The 15352-nt window shown below is 35.2% G+C and overlaps 1 protein-coding gene across 1 annotated transcript; it reads left to right on the top strand.

Moving 5' to 3' along the window:
- The first annotated feature begins 33 nt into the window (after positions 1 to 33).
- LOC146750428 (uncharacterized) lies at positions 34 to 6419 on the top strand. Its single transcript, XM_085499797.1, has 8 exons — positions 34 to 801; positions 1286 to 1366; positions 1705 to 1772; positions 2331 to 2385; positions 2607 to 2710; positions 2841 to 2916; positions 4812 to 4961; positions 5469 to 6419. The coding sequence occupies exons 1-8, from the start codon at positions 320 to 322 to the stop codon at positions 5635 to 5637; spliced, it is 1185 nt and encodes a 394-aa protein (XP_085355923.1). The 5' UTR covers positions 34 to 319; the 3' UTR covers positions 5638 to 6419.
- The last annotated feature ends 8933 nt before the right edge of the window (positions 6420 to 15352 follow it).

The raw sequence follows: 15352 nt of genomic DNA, 5'->3' as shown, positions 1-15352 counted from the left end.
TTTGAGGCAAAATACGACGAAGTGACGTCACAGGGAATCCACCATTTTTTGTTTTGAGCTGCAGTTCTGAGTGTGGAAGCTCGTTGTACATCAGTTATTCGTTCTATGACTGGCTTGTTCATCTGCATTTGTTCTTTTTCAGATTTTTACAAAATTAGTGACTTTGCTATACCAATATCAGCTATTGTTTATAATGCTAAAACTCATCATTTGAGTCATTGCTTGATAGGAAAGTTGCGTGCATTCTCTTCCGGAAATCTCTGAGCTCAGACGAATTGTGTCGTCTGGTGCAAAGACCCGCTTCTGGTGAAAGTAAATCATGGGTGGCGGTAATTCCCCACGTTCATATTCGAGATCTCGAAGTCGTAGTCCTGTTGCAAAATATCGCAACGGAAGATACAGACACGAACACAACGACCGGAAACGGTCTAGAAATAGTAGACGCAGTTGTTCGCGATCACGGAGTCGGAGTAGATCAAGGTCACACGAACGAGAAATTAGTCGTTATAGTCGCAATGCAAGACATGATGAACGGTACCCAGAAGAACGTATTAGCAGTAGGCACTATCGCGAACATGAGAAACCTGGTAATCATCGCCATACACATAGCGCCGATGACTCTGAGTCTGACTCGAGTCAGCACAATACAAATGACAGGAGTGAATATGAAGTGAAATACAAGGAATATGAGAAAAGTTATTATTCAAGAAGCGGAAACCGCTATGGAAAACATCAAAATTCTCACGAGGATCGGGAATTTAAAAAGAAACAAGATGATGAAAAAGATGCGTTCATGGAAAGGTCTGGTTTATTTGTTGATAATCAAATCTTTATACTTTAGTAGCGTAATCCATATTTTTTCTGAGCATCAAGGCTGGGTCTTAAATGCACCAGTCAAGCCATTCAAATGGCGATCAAGAAAAAAAAACAAGAACCTAATTTTACAACACATTCTTCACCCCTAATCCCAACTCTATCCCTACCTCCCATCACCCCAAATTAATTGTATATGCCCCTCTTGAGGACACTTGTAGTTACCTAGAGAAACATATACAATTGATTTGGGGGCTGGAGGGTTTGAGTTAGGTTGAGGATACAATAGAAAGTCTTTTCCATTTTTGCTTCAAAGTTAGCATAAAAACGCAATTTCCTGGTTGACTACCGGAAGTAATCAGTATTTTTGTTATAAAACAAAAACACGATACCAGTACTTCTACTACTATTTGTCATTTATTTGAAAAATCTGGTTTCTGTTCACTAAATTTGATTATTTCATTTGTATCAGGAGGAGACATCAGAGAGAAACTATTTGCCAAACTGGTGTGCCTGAAGTTTGGTGTCCATCACCTGAGAAGCCTGAACAGGAGTAAGTGTCTCATCAAATCTAATATGTTAACTAAATCAAACCCATTCTACAGTCTATGTTCGTATAGTTTTCTGTTCTATTTAGACAAGTTTCACTGTAACACATGCAACCATGTTTTATTTATTTATATATACATGTCATTGTACCGTGATCGCGGTAAGCTTCATCACTTTTAAGCAAAACTGGACTACTATCACCCAAATCGAAATAACTTTGAAAATTTTACAAGCGACAAATCTGCAGAGGGAATTATTTTTTGGGAAAGAACTGCATTGAATTTTGCAGAAAATTGTTTTGAAAGATAATTATTCTTCAGTTTTATTTCCTTTTTATCTCAGCTCTGATGAATTTAGTCCTGTTGAGAAAGGTATGGATGATTCGGAAGACAACGATACTGACAGTGAAGGTAGGAGTCAATAGCAAAGTATATTATGTCTTTGGTTAAAATAAGTCATATTTTAATGATCCTGTAAAAGCAATTTGTTTTATTTTTTGTTTATTTTTGTGGGCTTCTAATGGAGCAAGATACGGTATACATATTTTTAAAATCTCTGTCAGAATCTACAGAATGCACTTAAAATGATAAAAAAACACTTTACTTTCACAAGAGAATTGTGAATTTCTTGGAAAAATCAGCAAATATTGTATCAGTAAACAATTTAACAAGAGGGGTCACAATGACTACCAGAATGTTACCATCTGGAATGCCCTTGAATCAAAAATAATAATTATTGTAATTTACAGTATACAATGAAGTTTTGTTTTGTATGCTCTTCTAATAAAGACATGCGTCTAAAAGAGCAAATATGATATACTGTTTAGTTTCAAGAGAGGTCTTGTTGCTAGGTGTAATATAAAAATGTTTGTGCATTTGAATGCAAGGATACAAAGCTATGTACCATAATAACAATTAAATTCAAATTTATCACAATTAATCAATCTTTTATATATATATATATTACAGAAGAAAGGAAGCACAGGAGAAGAAAAAAGTCTAAAAAGAATAAGAAAAAGAAAAGGTGTTCTTATAAATGTATTCTCTCGTACATGTATTCTCTCCAACATGTACATATAGTATATACATATATATATATATATTGCATGTGTTATTAAGATGCTGTAGCTTATGATGGCATTTACTGCCAGTGATGAAAGTGAGATTTAAAATTATATATAATTTTCAAATAAATGTTTAAAACATGATGTTTACGTAACATTTAATATATATTTGTATTTTTAGTAAAAAAAGTAAAAAGAAGCGGAAGAAGAAATATGCTACATCAGATTCTGATAGTGATACAAGTCAAGAGTCTGAGTCAGAAGGGATGTGGGTTGAAGCCAAACGTAAGTCATGGGTGGACTATTTGTAATGGGGGTCGCTAGATTAGAACCATGTGTATTTTAGATATAACTGAATTATATATAACTGAACCTACCTGTATGTACTCAAGTGTAAATTCTGTTGTTTTATCAGGTAATAAGCCTGGTGGTGAGATGATAATTGGACCTTTACCAGAGGTGTCATTTGAAACCACATCTTCACGATTAGAGTAAGTCCATTCATCTAAATTCTGTTCCTTCTACACTGTAGATGCCATTGGTTCTTTTCAAATTACTAGTAGTTGGACATTCCCTTTATTATTTCAGTTTGGTTATTAATAAAGACATTTTAGATTCATCTCCAAAACGTCAACCATTTTGTTACAGTGGGTGCAAACACGATTCATACAGAGAGTTAGGGTTATTGGAACATTGATAAGGAATTTCTCAAGGAAGTTGTAAGTTACCCATACTAATCTCGTTTGCACCTTCTGTAACATTTTGGGGGAAGTTTTAGTTTCAAATCAGGCCTGGTGACCTCTTATTATTTTTCCAAAGTCTACATGACAAATTTCAGATTTACCCGGTACCATCATTGCATCTGAATATGGGGGATGTTCATTTTTGACTCCCATGTGCGAAGCACAAAATGGGAGTCTTTGCAGTTAGTGTGTCTGTGTGTGTGTGTGGGTGTGTGTGTGTGTGTGTGTATGTGTGTCCGTATATGTGTGTCCGACTGTTCCACTGCTATCTCAAGAACCATACATCGGTTTTTGATGAAACTTGGTGCATAGATGCTCTGGGCCAATGCGCAGATTTGATTAGGTTTTGGTAAAAATCCATGCTCGTTAATTACCTAATTTGCGTGATAATTAGCTAATTTTTAGCTGTTCTACGACTGTTCCACTGATATCTAAAGAACCACTCATTGGATTTTGATGAAACTTGGTACATAGATGCTCTGAACTAATGCTAGGTTTTGATTAGTTTTTGGTAATAATCCGTGCATACTAATTACGTAATTTACATAATGATTAGTCAATTTTCGGTTTTTCCACTGATATCTCAAGTACTAATCATCACATTTCAATGAAACTTGGTACATAGATGTCATATGACACTGCACAGACCTGATAGTTTTTATGGTAATATCAGTACATATAATTACCTAATTTGCATAATTAATTAATTTTCAGCTTTTGATATAAGTAGTGAGCATTACATTTCAATGAAACTTGGTACTTACATACTCAAGGACTATGCAGAGATTGATTGTTTCTGATAAATATTTGTGCATATTAATCACCTAATTTGCATAATTAGTTAATTTTCAGCTTTTCCACGGGTATCTCAAGTACTAATCATCGCATTTCAATGAAACTTGGTACATAGATCCTTTAGGACTATGCAGAGACCTGATTAGTTTCAGGGTAAATAATTGTGCATATTAATTACCTAATTTGCATAATTAATTTTCATCTTTTCTACTGATATCTAAAGTACTAATCATCACATTTCAATGAATCTAGAATTATGCAGAGACCCAATTAGTTTTTGGTAAATATTTGTGCATATTAATCACCTAATTTGCATAATTAACCAATTTCCAACTTTCATACTGATATCTCAGGTACTAATCATCACATATCAATGAATGTTTATACATGGATGCTGTAGGACAATAGACAGACCTGGATAATTGTGGGTTAAAATCTGTACATATTAATTACCCAATTTGCATAATTAACCAATTTTAAGCTTTCACACTGATATCTAAAGTACTAATTTCCATTTTAATGAAACTTAGTACAAAGATACTCTAGGACAATGTAAAAACCTAATTAGTTTGGGGTAAAACTCTGTTCATATTATTTCCCTAATTAGCATAATAATTCATAATTTTTTGGTTCTAATCACATTTCAATTAAACTTGGTACATAGACTTTTTTTTACATTGCGCAGACCTCATTAGTTTTACAATCAAATCTGTTCATGTTAATTTTCTGATTTGCATAATTAGTTTTCAGCTAAGTAATTTCAAATTATATTTAATGCGTCTCCAATACTCTCAGCACATGGGAGTTCTTTCTAAGCTTTCTTTGATTAATTTTTTGTGCTATTGCAGTTTTGGCAAAGCATTGCTGCCTGGTGAAGGTGCTGCCATGGCTGCCTATGTACAGGATGGTAAGCGTATCCCAAGAAGAGGAGAAATCGGCCTGACGAGTGAGGAAATCGTCAGTTTTGAGGACACTGGTTTTGTAATGAGTGGCAGCAGGTAAGTTCAAATAGTAAAAACTATTAATCTGTGTATAATAAAATGGTTTATTCTGCTTTGTACATTTACTTTAACCATCCAAGTTATTTGTTCCTATGATATCAGAGAGTTGCAGCACACTTTTGCATGGAGTACCCGGTAACACCAAATCCAGGATTACTGAATAATGGTCATACACAGAGGCCCTTTTGACCTACGGTATAATGAAATGACAAAAAAGGGTTGGCACTTTATGAAAGAGTTCTGCATTCAGTGGTACTTGTAGATGAACTTATGCATGTTTGTAGAGCTTTATTAACAAAGTAACGATATATTTACAAACCAATCATCCAATCACACACATAAACTAAATGTTTTAATAGTAGCATTTTTAACACATCACCTTTTTTTCCTCTTGATTTTGGTACGTCTGTGATGATTTGAGCAGGCGGTGTGTTAATTACGGTAAATTTGTTTCAGAAATTTAAATTGTTACACATGTATAACTTTAACTCTTTTTCTTTTCAGGCATCGTCGTATGGAAGCTGTGCGTATCCGTAAAGAAAACCAGATTTACAGTGCTGATGAAAAAAGGGCACTAGCTTCATTCAACAAAGACGAGAGAACTAAAAGGGAAGGGCAGATTCTTCGTGACTTCAAAGAACTTGTTTATTCAAAGACAAAAGGAAAGAAGTAATTGTAGAATACATAATTGTAATAAGACAGTCTTGGCAAAGATCAAAAGAATTTTTATTCAATTTGTTGCATTGGATCCTCCATGGTCGTTTTCCACTATGATCATTACCCATTCCTTATACAAGTTCAGTATTGTTTTATCCATTAGCCAATCTTAGGTAATATGGTTGACCAGAAGTCATTTCGTTTTGTGATGTTTATTTTATATCTAAGACACTCATACATTTTATTTATAGATTTTGTTTTGCAATTTACTGGTTCTAGTATTGAATTTTTAAGTTGAGCACTTCCATCATCAAGATCACATCAAGTTATTAATCAATTAAACCAAAGATGAAACTGTATTTGACACATCCAGTTTTCAGTAACCTAGCCAGAGTAACTCTAACCTATAATTGATATATGTGTGTCCCTTATTGACAATTTTCTCTAAGAGTTGTTTCTCATTGTAGCAACAACCATAGGCATAGATTGTTTCATCCTCCAGGTGGTTTATCATACCGTTACCTTAGATACATCAATGCTAAATACTAAATAGTTTGTGTCATTTCATTATTATCAAGTTATTGTTTGTATATGCATTGAAGATGATTCACTCAACAACACTGTATTCTTTGGTTATTTGCTTTTTTCATGTTTTTCTTGATATCAAATACTTATAATGTACATGACGAGAACATTTATTGCTTTTATTTCCTTTGAAATCTTGAAATAATCAATAACTTCTGAGTTAGTCTTATGGCTTGTCAGGTGGAATTTAAATAAATGTATTTTTTAAGCTAATTGTTTATTTGGATAAATGTAGTACAATATATCGTTTTAAGTACAGATTTACACCATTTGAAATTCTGGCAATGCAGTAAGATGATATGTCGGTGTGAGAAAACTGAGTAATTTGCCAGTAATTCAAACATTCTGCTAATAGAATTTGGAATATGGCAGGGCCTAGGGGAACCACCATGTATCCAAACACAGGTACCTAGAGGTTATTGAGCAACCCTGTCAAGTCTGAGAGTCAGTGATCCAGGATTTTACAGTTCAACTGAAAATTGATCTAAATTAGTTCTCTGGCTGACCAAGTGTCTCTATTGCATTTTGGTACAGTAGGCTTCGAAAACAGAAAACTGACAACCCATGCAACATTGCAATATCAGATGACTTGTCAATTAGTCATTGATAAAGCTGTGAGGACAATAATAGTATGACCTGTGGTGCATGGGAATTTTGGTTCTAGGAAGTTGTAGGATATCTGACATTGCAAAAATGACACTTGTATGAGAGAATTCGGCGTCGCGGATCACAAATCCTCGTGCTGTTCCAGGATGTGTCGTATACTGTGTACCACACAGAATTACAGGGATTCGTTACTATACGCGGGGTCCAAATAGCAAGCAAGTTAACGTAGTGAGAGAAGAAATGACATCGCTCAGAAGTAGTGAGATCAAAGAAAAAGATTTGTTGAACTTTTAATAGTAAAATAACGTTGAAAATGTGTTACATGTATTCAAAAAATTACATAATTATTGATTCCGACAGTCATCGACTTTTAGGATTTTTTACCTAGTGCAAAGTATCTCTTTAGAGAAAACCAGTTTCAAAACATACAAAAATGTAATGTTTTATAACTATTCCATAAAAAAATAGTTTTCGTCAGAATTTCCCCATTAGTTAAGGAGAAACATAAGAACCTGTCCTATAACTACATATTATTTTATCACTATATGAACCCAAACAAAATTCTGAAATATGATTCAACCTTTTTACCATAGAAAATTGCTTGACATATTTTTAAATTGAAAAACACCAAACAAAGAATCAAAGAAAGCTTAGAAATAAGTCTTGTGTGCTGAGAGTATCGGAGACTTATTAAAATTTAATTTGCCTTCCAAAAAATAAAGCTTGACAACTAATATTTGTCTGCTATTTGAGATGTACCGATACATCGTGAAAACAATGTGATCCATATATTGAACTTTATATTACTTACAGAATATACATTTGATTTTACATGTGTGGTTTTCAGTGTTATTCCAGAGCATCTACCACAAGTTCAATTTAAATCTGATTTTTCGAGAAATTGGCTCATAATAATAATTAGATAATCAATATGCATTATTATTGAACTCTAGAGCATCTGTGAACAAAATTTCAATGAAATGTGATGATTGTGCAAATTTGGCAATTAGTATGCTCGGATTTCAATTCAAAACTAAAGCTTATTTCCAGGCACTTGTATACATGAAATGCAATAATTGGTTTTTTGAATTGTTTTTTTGAAAAAAATTGTGATTATTATATAAAAAATATTACGCATAGATTTCAATTTAAACTAATTAGGTCTGTGTATTGTTTCAGGGCACATGTTTACCAAGTTTCATTATAATGTGATGATTATTTCTTTGAAAATCGAGGGAAAGTCAATAAGTAAATTATTATGCAAATTAGGTAATTATTATGGATGTATATAAATCCAAAACTAATTAGATCATTGCATTGTCTTAGAGTACGTATGTACCAAGATTCATTGAAATAAGTTATTGAGATATTGATAGAAAAGCTTAAAACTGACTAATTATTATGCAAATCATGTAATTAATATACACAGATTTTAATGTAAAAAGGTTTGCGCAATGTCACAGACCATCAGTAGATAATATTCACAGATTTGTATTCAAAACTAATCAGGTCTGTGTGTAGTTCTAGAGCATCTATGTCCCAAGTTTCATCATAATCCAATGAGTGGTTCTTTAGATATCAGTGAAACAGTCATGGAACAGCTAAAAAATAACTAATTATCTTGCAAATTAATATGCATGGATTTAAAGCAAAACCTAATCAAATTTGCGCATTAGCTTAGAGCATCTATGCATCAAGGTTCATTAAAAACCAACAGAAACAGGCGGACATGCAGACGGGCCATCTTCAAGGACTCCCATTTTGGGCCTTGCACACGGAAGTCAAAAAAGCAAGAGACTGTATGCAAGTATTGGAGTATTAAAACGATAGAGTTTAATTCGGTAAGCGTCCCCATACCCAATAATTAACGGCCTCGTATACGAAGCCGTCCTTCAACTGCCACTTGCGGAAGTCAGTTAATTCAGATACAGATCGGACATTACCAATGCCGAGATAACTACTAGTATTATGGTAGCCCCCCTCCCAAATGTTATTATCGAGTGATGAATATCTTATATGTACTCACAATCCCTCAACTTCGAAGCAATGTAAACTTTAACATTCCAACCCTTTACAACTGTATTTAATAAGATTAAAGTCGATTTTAATACCCTTGATAATTCAATAGAACATTGATTGAAATTCACTCAAATACTTAGTTCCCGAGGTATGATTAATCAACTAGACGTTTGATCAAATTTCACCAGTTCAGAAGACATAAAGGACGTTTGATAATCAAAACGTGATTAAAATTGGCATATCGTCAGTCGAAATCCGCTTTTTAATGACACGTGATACTTAGTATACACCCGTTTTTTCTAGTTGTGGTTTTAGTAATGCTAATACGTTTTCACTCGTATGTGAGTGGGCCGTTTTGAAATTTACGTTAATTAAATATGCATATTTCGTTAAGGTTGTCGCAATTTACGTTTGGCCGAACAATTATGTATTCCGTAATCTGTGTATCGAATTCCGTTCCATGTCAAAACTAGCTATTCAATATGCAAATTAGATTAATTAATATGCATAGATTTGCAAGATGGCTACACGTCATAAAGACAGTTGAGATGTTTATCTTTGCCCAATGCGTTATTTTAGTTCAGTATAACAAATCAGCTCATTTACTACGTATCATTACCGTTACAGTCATTGTTGACTGTTGACGCAAATGGGCTTTAGTATACCCAATTATTAGTAATTTAGAAGCGCACCACCTGCCATTTGTGCGCAAGCGTGCATCGTGCCCATTTATTCGATCGGATACACTAAAGCCAGAGTTCTAACCTGCGATGGTTACGACATAATATTGGCAAGGGACATTGGTACAGACCTGTCAGTGAAACATACAATACGTCACATATATAGATTGCTTGACACACAAGAAAAATATTATTCACGGAAATGCACGTTGCTTAATATTTCTAAAATACAAAGGTGAAGTTTTACTTTACGCAGCGTTAACTGTAAATGAAATACTATTATAGTTCAATTACCGGTACTTGTTGACATGTAAACTATCGTTGGAGGTGGGGATACGTAAATTAAAATGAAAGCGATATTTTTAACTGTTTGTGGACATTCGTAATGAGCCAATTAACGTCACGTGGTTGGCATATGTCTCATTCCCGATTGGCTACAAGAATACACAGTTGAAATAATTGCAGAAAAAATCTTGACCTGAGATCGTTTTTTATTTCATTTGTTTCGGCAAACTAATAATATCCACATTTATTCTGGCCTGGAAATGTTAATTAATTTTAGTTACAATGTAGTTTGAATCTGCGGATTACAAAATTCAGATGTTGATTTGTAGTGAATATTTGTTATCGGTATAAGATGGAATCGCCGCGCTGATAAGAATTACAAACCTGTATTGGTCGGCAATCTAAAAAGAGTAAAGATTCCGATTTGTGTCAGATTCATTGGGGGGGGGGGGGGGTCGCATCATCGTGACATTTGATTTACAAACTAAACAACGAAACTCTCAGTACATAACAAATATAGTTTATATTATTCATGCTACCATGGAGGTACATAATTATGCTACATAACATTTCTACCGCACCTAATTCACTTGATGTACTTCAGATTGACATTGAACTCAGATGTGATCTATGAGTCACAAGAGTGAGTGTATAAGTTAAAATAATAATCTCCAACATCAGTTATGATACTGTGCAGTTTCATTTTCTAAGCAACCGATATCTAAATAAATTGTGACCTGTGTAAAACAGATATGTCGTTCACGTGTCCCGAATCAGACGCGAATGGGACGTGAATCCAACATGAATCCTTCCCTAACTTCACGCTCGTACAATAGATTCCCATTGTCCAAATAGTTTGTTTGTGCCGCCTCATTCCGTCACATATAATTTAGCCGTCATTTCAAGCACTACTATAGCAGAGGGTGTTACACGTATAGGGTTTTTTCTAACAATATGTATGTAATTAGATAGTCGAGACCAAGACCCGGCGCAGCTTGGCAACGAAGAGACGACTCAGTTCGATCATCCAGGTAATATCTCTATAATATTATATTTAAACAAAAACATTATACAACACATCAACAGGAATACACCACTGTTACCGTTATTATAACTTTGTTATTAACAATTATTAATATGCACGTCTTCGTCTTCTCGGACTTATTAAAAAAGTCTTCTTCTGTCGATAAGGCGGTATCGCGCGTTTTATTCGTCGCAAACGTCTTCCGGCGGTCTTTGAAATTCTGTGATTTGTAATCAAGAAACTAATTAGTTAAAAATTATATTATATTGACTTGATATATAAGGAAACATGGATATAGCGTACTCCTCTTCGTATGCTTTATTCGGCGTAATAATTATTAGACATAATGTGTTTACTGTAATACAATCTAACACGGCAAAGAGACGACATCAAAGCTGAAACCAATACGTACAGAAACGAGGATTCGAGCGGTTTTCTGTCCTCTGATATAGATCATTAAGTAGAAACGTTTTGCTTGTATTGAAGTAGGTCGCAACAGGCTGATCATTCACCGAGTCAGTATTAAAATTTGATGCAGTGTTAGACGTATGTTTTACCGTGGGCCCTTCGTAAAAAATACCCGACAAATACACACCGGATTGCAATAAGCATGGATCATTATATTATTCAATATCGCAGAAAAATAATCACTGAGACATTTTGTTCAGTCCAAATCTGTACAATGTGCCAAGTTGATTCGCTTTTCTGGCTTCGTTTTACTTCAAGATATCAGATACTAGTAGCACACACACACACGCAGGAAATTGCACTTCGCCATCAGTATCTCCATCTACGTATGTTGTGTTTTAGCCTCAGGCACGGTTGTCTGTGTAGATGTATGGAAAGTAACTGTGCTCCATGCACGTACGGGCGGCAGTGATATCATCGTTACATGTTAACTCATTGATGGCCCGGGTATGATAACAAAAATTAAAATCTTAGGCATGTAATTATAAAGGGAAGTTTCAGACGAAGTAACGTTCAAATGAACTCACATATACTTGGTCTCTATTTTATAGTTAAATACTCGCATATAATGAAGCAATTACATACAAAATCAGAAAAACAAAATTAATTAATATAACTACACTTCTGATAAATCGAATCAACCTAATTTCAGCACAGATTTGTCATAGTATAAAGTCAGTATAATTTGCATTATCGCGCCTCTAAGGTTGACCATACTGACTCATATAATATCCATACACACAAACCTTACTTGTCCACTTGAGAAATGCGAAAAGAAATAATTTCTGAGGGGTTGGGGTAGAGGACGTCGACGCGTGTACGATAAATACGAAACTATTTATATATGTATAATATTATTTTAACCATCATTCTGAATAATCATTGTTCGCCTTGCTCGAAAGTATCGGTTGAATAAAGCTCAGTCTTCATCATGGCGTAAGAATCCGCCGAGACCGGCGACTGTGATGCAGCGCGTGTAAACTACACTTACGCGAGTCACGTACGCGACCCCCGGAGAGTAAAGTCAATACGTATTATAAGATTACTCCATATATCTAGTGTTTTAGTTCAGTCTAGCCGTATGTTTAGCATACTCAAACAGACGAAATTATATTATTTAATTTAATATTTGAATTTGCTGACTTGTGATTACACGTACATAAAAACAGATTTTAATTCTACTTTGACTTTAGTGGCAATTGTGGCCATATCTATCTAGGGGCAGCTTAATTGTAATTGGATATGTGTGACATTGATGATGACCGCTAATATCGTTCGATCCTGCGTAATGTGGTCTCTGATGGATAGTGCAACTGCTAGTGTCAAACCATTAAGTTTCCATATTGTAATTCTACACATATGCCACACGTTGGGTGTTATATATGCGCTAATAGGTTCGATATCGAGTCCACAGAGATACGTTTGCTGTCAATAATGACCGTAAATCGTAAAATTCTTACCATAGCTGAAATTTGATTTTATAGACAATTTTATAGAATTTCAACCGATTGTAATAATGTTTTCAATGAATTGACATATTCTGCCTTCCACTTGGTACGTTTATAATAATCATGGCACTTGCGAAAACACTCCGTTGCAAGTATCAGCCGTAATATTCACAGTGCTTGAATTCGTTTATACTCATCCAATCAAATGGATCCCCGATGGTACGTTTATAAGTTTCTAATAGAGACACACAAGAATGCAGACGTGTGTGGCGTAAACATTTTTGTAAACAGTATGTTACAAAGACTCAAAGGTAAAACACTAAAAAGACAAATAGCTCAAAAAATTGTAATCAGTAATAACAATAATAATATATATTAGGTATTCGACAACTTGTGGGTACTTTAGACATAACTTTAGAGGGTAAACGGTTATTCTGGTGTAAGAGTGGTTCTCGTTTACTCAAACCGACGAGGCGCATTTGCTGTGATCGGGAGTTCGAAATCCGTCGCGTGTTTACATGTTCTTAATGTCCCCGTAATTTATAATAGTTCTAAGTGCTCATTCAGATATATCAATATACAACCACCATTAAAAGCACAATTAAAATAAAAAAACAGGGAATGTGACGTGAACTGAATCATGAAATACTATGTGTATCTTGTTTCTTTGTCTAATTGCTGAAGTTGCATGGTCTTTTTTCTTGTGTATGCATACAGGATGCGCAAACGGAAACTCAAACTATGGGTCCTTGGGATAATTATCCTCTGTGGCATTGGTGTGTTTACTAATATTCTTCTTATATATGGTTCGCAGAGGAGGCATGTCAGTAGCCGGCATCGCGATAAATTTGGCCAATCAAGGTAAATGTGAACAGTATACTTGGAGTTGGTTAATGAGATCTCGCGAGACATGTAATTTTCCATCGTTGCTCGATTAAAATCCCGTCGCCGATTAATTTGTCTACTCAAATATACAATGTAGATGAGAATATGTAATTTCTAATAATGTTCATTGATACTACCTGTTGATGACGAATAAAGCATGGAATTATGAGTCACCGTGAACACAACTTATATATTCGATCGATGAAACAATTAAAACTCATGTGCGTCTGCGCCGATTTTTGTTGGTACGTACAGATGCGATAGCAATGCGCATGTGTATTAGTCCATTTCATTTTTTCACTATTTTGTGTGCTTTGTGTTCGGTTTATATTACGATAAAATCATATTCCAGTGTGTTCATCAACATGGAGTACACTATTAAGCACACATGCACTCAACATTCTTTGAATCTTTTTTTCTTCCTATTTTCCTTCTTATTCAGGTTTATAAAACTTGGAAATGGACTTGCAGTGAAATTTCCGAGACCCCGACGCAAGTTTCCCCCAGCTAGAAACACTATAAAACACGATACTAACATATACCGAAAACGTTCGAATGATCCAGTGACGACCCGGAGCTTGTCGCGCATACAAACGAGCGGGGCTAAAATATATGTTTATGACATGCCGGCTGCATTTAACGAGGATATTCTGGACTGTGTACATACTAAAGTTCGCGGGGAATGCATACACTTACAGGATGGTGGTTTTGGAAAAATGCTATGGACCGACAATAACATAAGCTACCACTTCACACACCAGTTCGCACTGGAACCTATAATTCACCACAAACTGCTAAACAGCACTCAAAGAACGCTGAATGCGTCCGATGCTGATTTGTTTTATTTGCCATACTACGCTGGGTTAAAGTGTTTCTGCCACGATCGTTACACGCCTGGCGTAACAGCTGGAGATTTGAACAATAAGTTCTGGGAATATTCGCTTAATTTACCGTTCATCAAAACCAAGCCCCATTTCATGGCTTTGGGCAAAATTGAACGAGAACACTGCTCTAGTGGATGTCCTTTACTTCGCAGTGCTCATTCGAAACATATTCTGTATCTGATGATTGAACAGGAGCAGCGTCGCCGATCGAGGGTGGCGTTTAAACGAGATGGTCACGAAGACGAAGTAATCGTTGTCCCGTATCCAAGTTATGCACACTTCACCACAGAGGACGCTGTTCCGCGTTTCAACGTATCGCGGAGTATTTTGGTCTTGATGTGTGCAGGTGTGCGACGTACGCAAAGCTTCCGAGTTAAGCTCCGACAAGACCTCCAGAAAGAGGAAAATGCAACGGGTCGACACAGGGGAGTATACTTTCACACAAGGGAGTGTATGGAGGAAACGTCCCGTAAAGTTATTGACTTCATGCAACAGTCAGTCTTCTGTTTACAGGTATGATTGTCACGCATGGCTGTTTATACAGCATCTCACAGTGTTGCATGTGATGTGGTGTCTTTATATACGGGTTTCCACATTTGAGAGGGGTTGAGATCATCGCAAACAGAGAAACTGTACGACATTGATTCAGCATATTTGAGTTATTTTCACATTAATGAATAAATCATACAAAAGCAACACGTATTACGATATAGAGGACACTAGTTTAATTACTAGAATACAATATCTGAATATGTCTTGCGCGATTTTTCTACTAAATTAATTGGAATATTTCATTTTTCAGCCTTGGGGAGATAGTCCCACCCGAAAGTCATTCTACGATTCAGTT

Source organism: Saccoglossus kowalevskii, chromosome 1, assembly GCF_978046115.1.
Source record: "Saccoglossus kowalevskii chromosome 1, keSacKowa6.1, whole genome shotgun sequence".
NCBI lineage: Eukaryota > Metazoa > Hemichordata > Enteropneusta > Harrimaniidae > Saccoglossus > Saccoglossus kowalevskii.
This window is presented reverse-complemented; position numbering and strand designations above follow the sequence as displayed.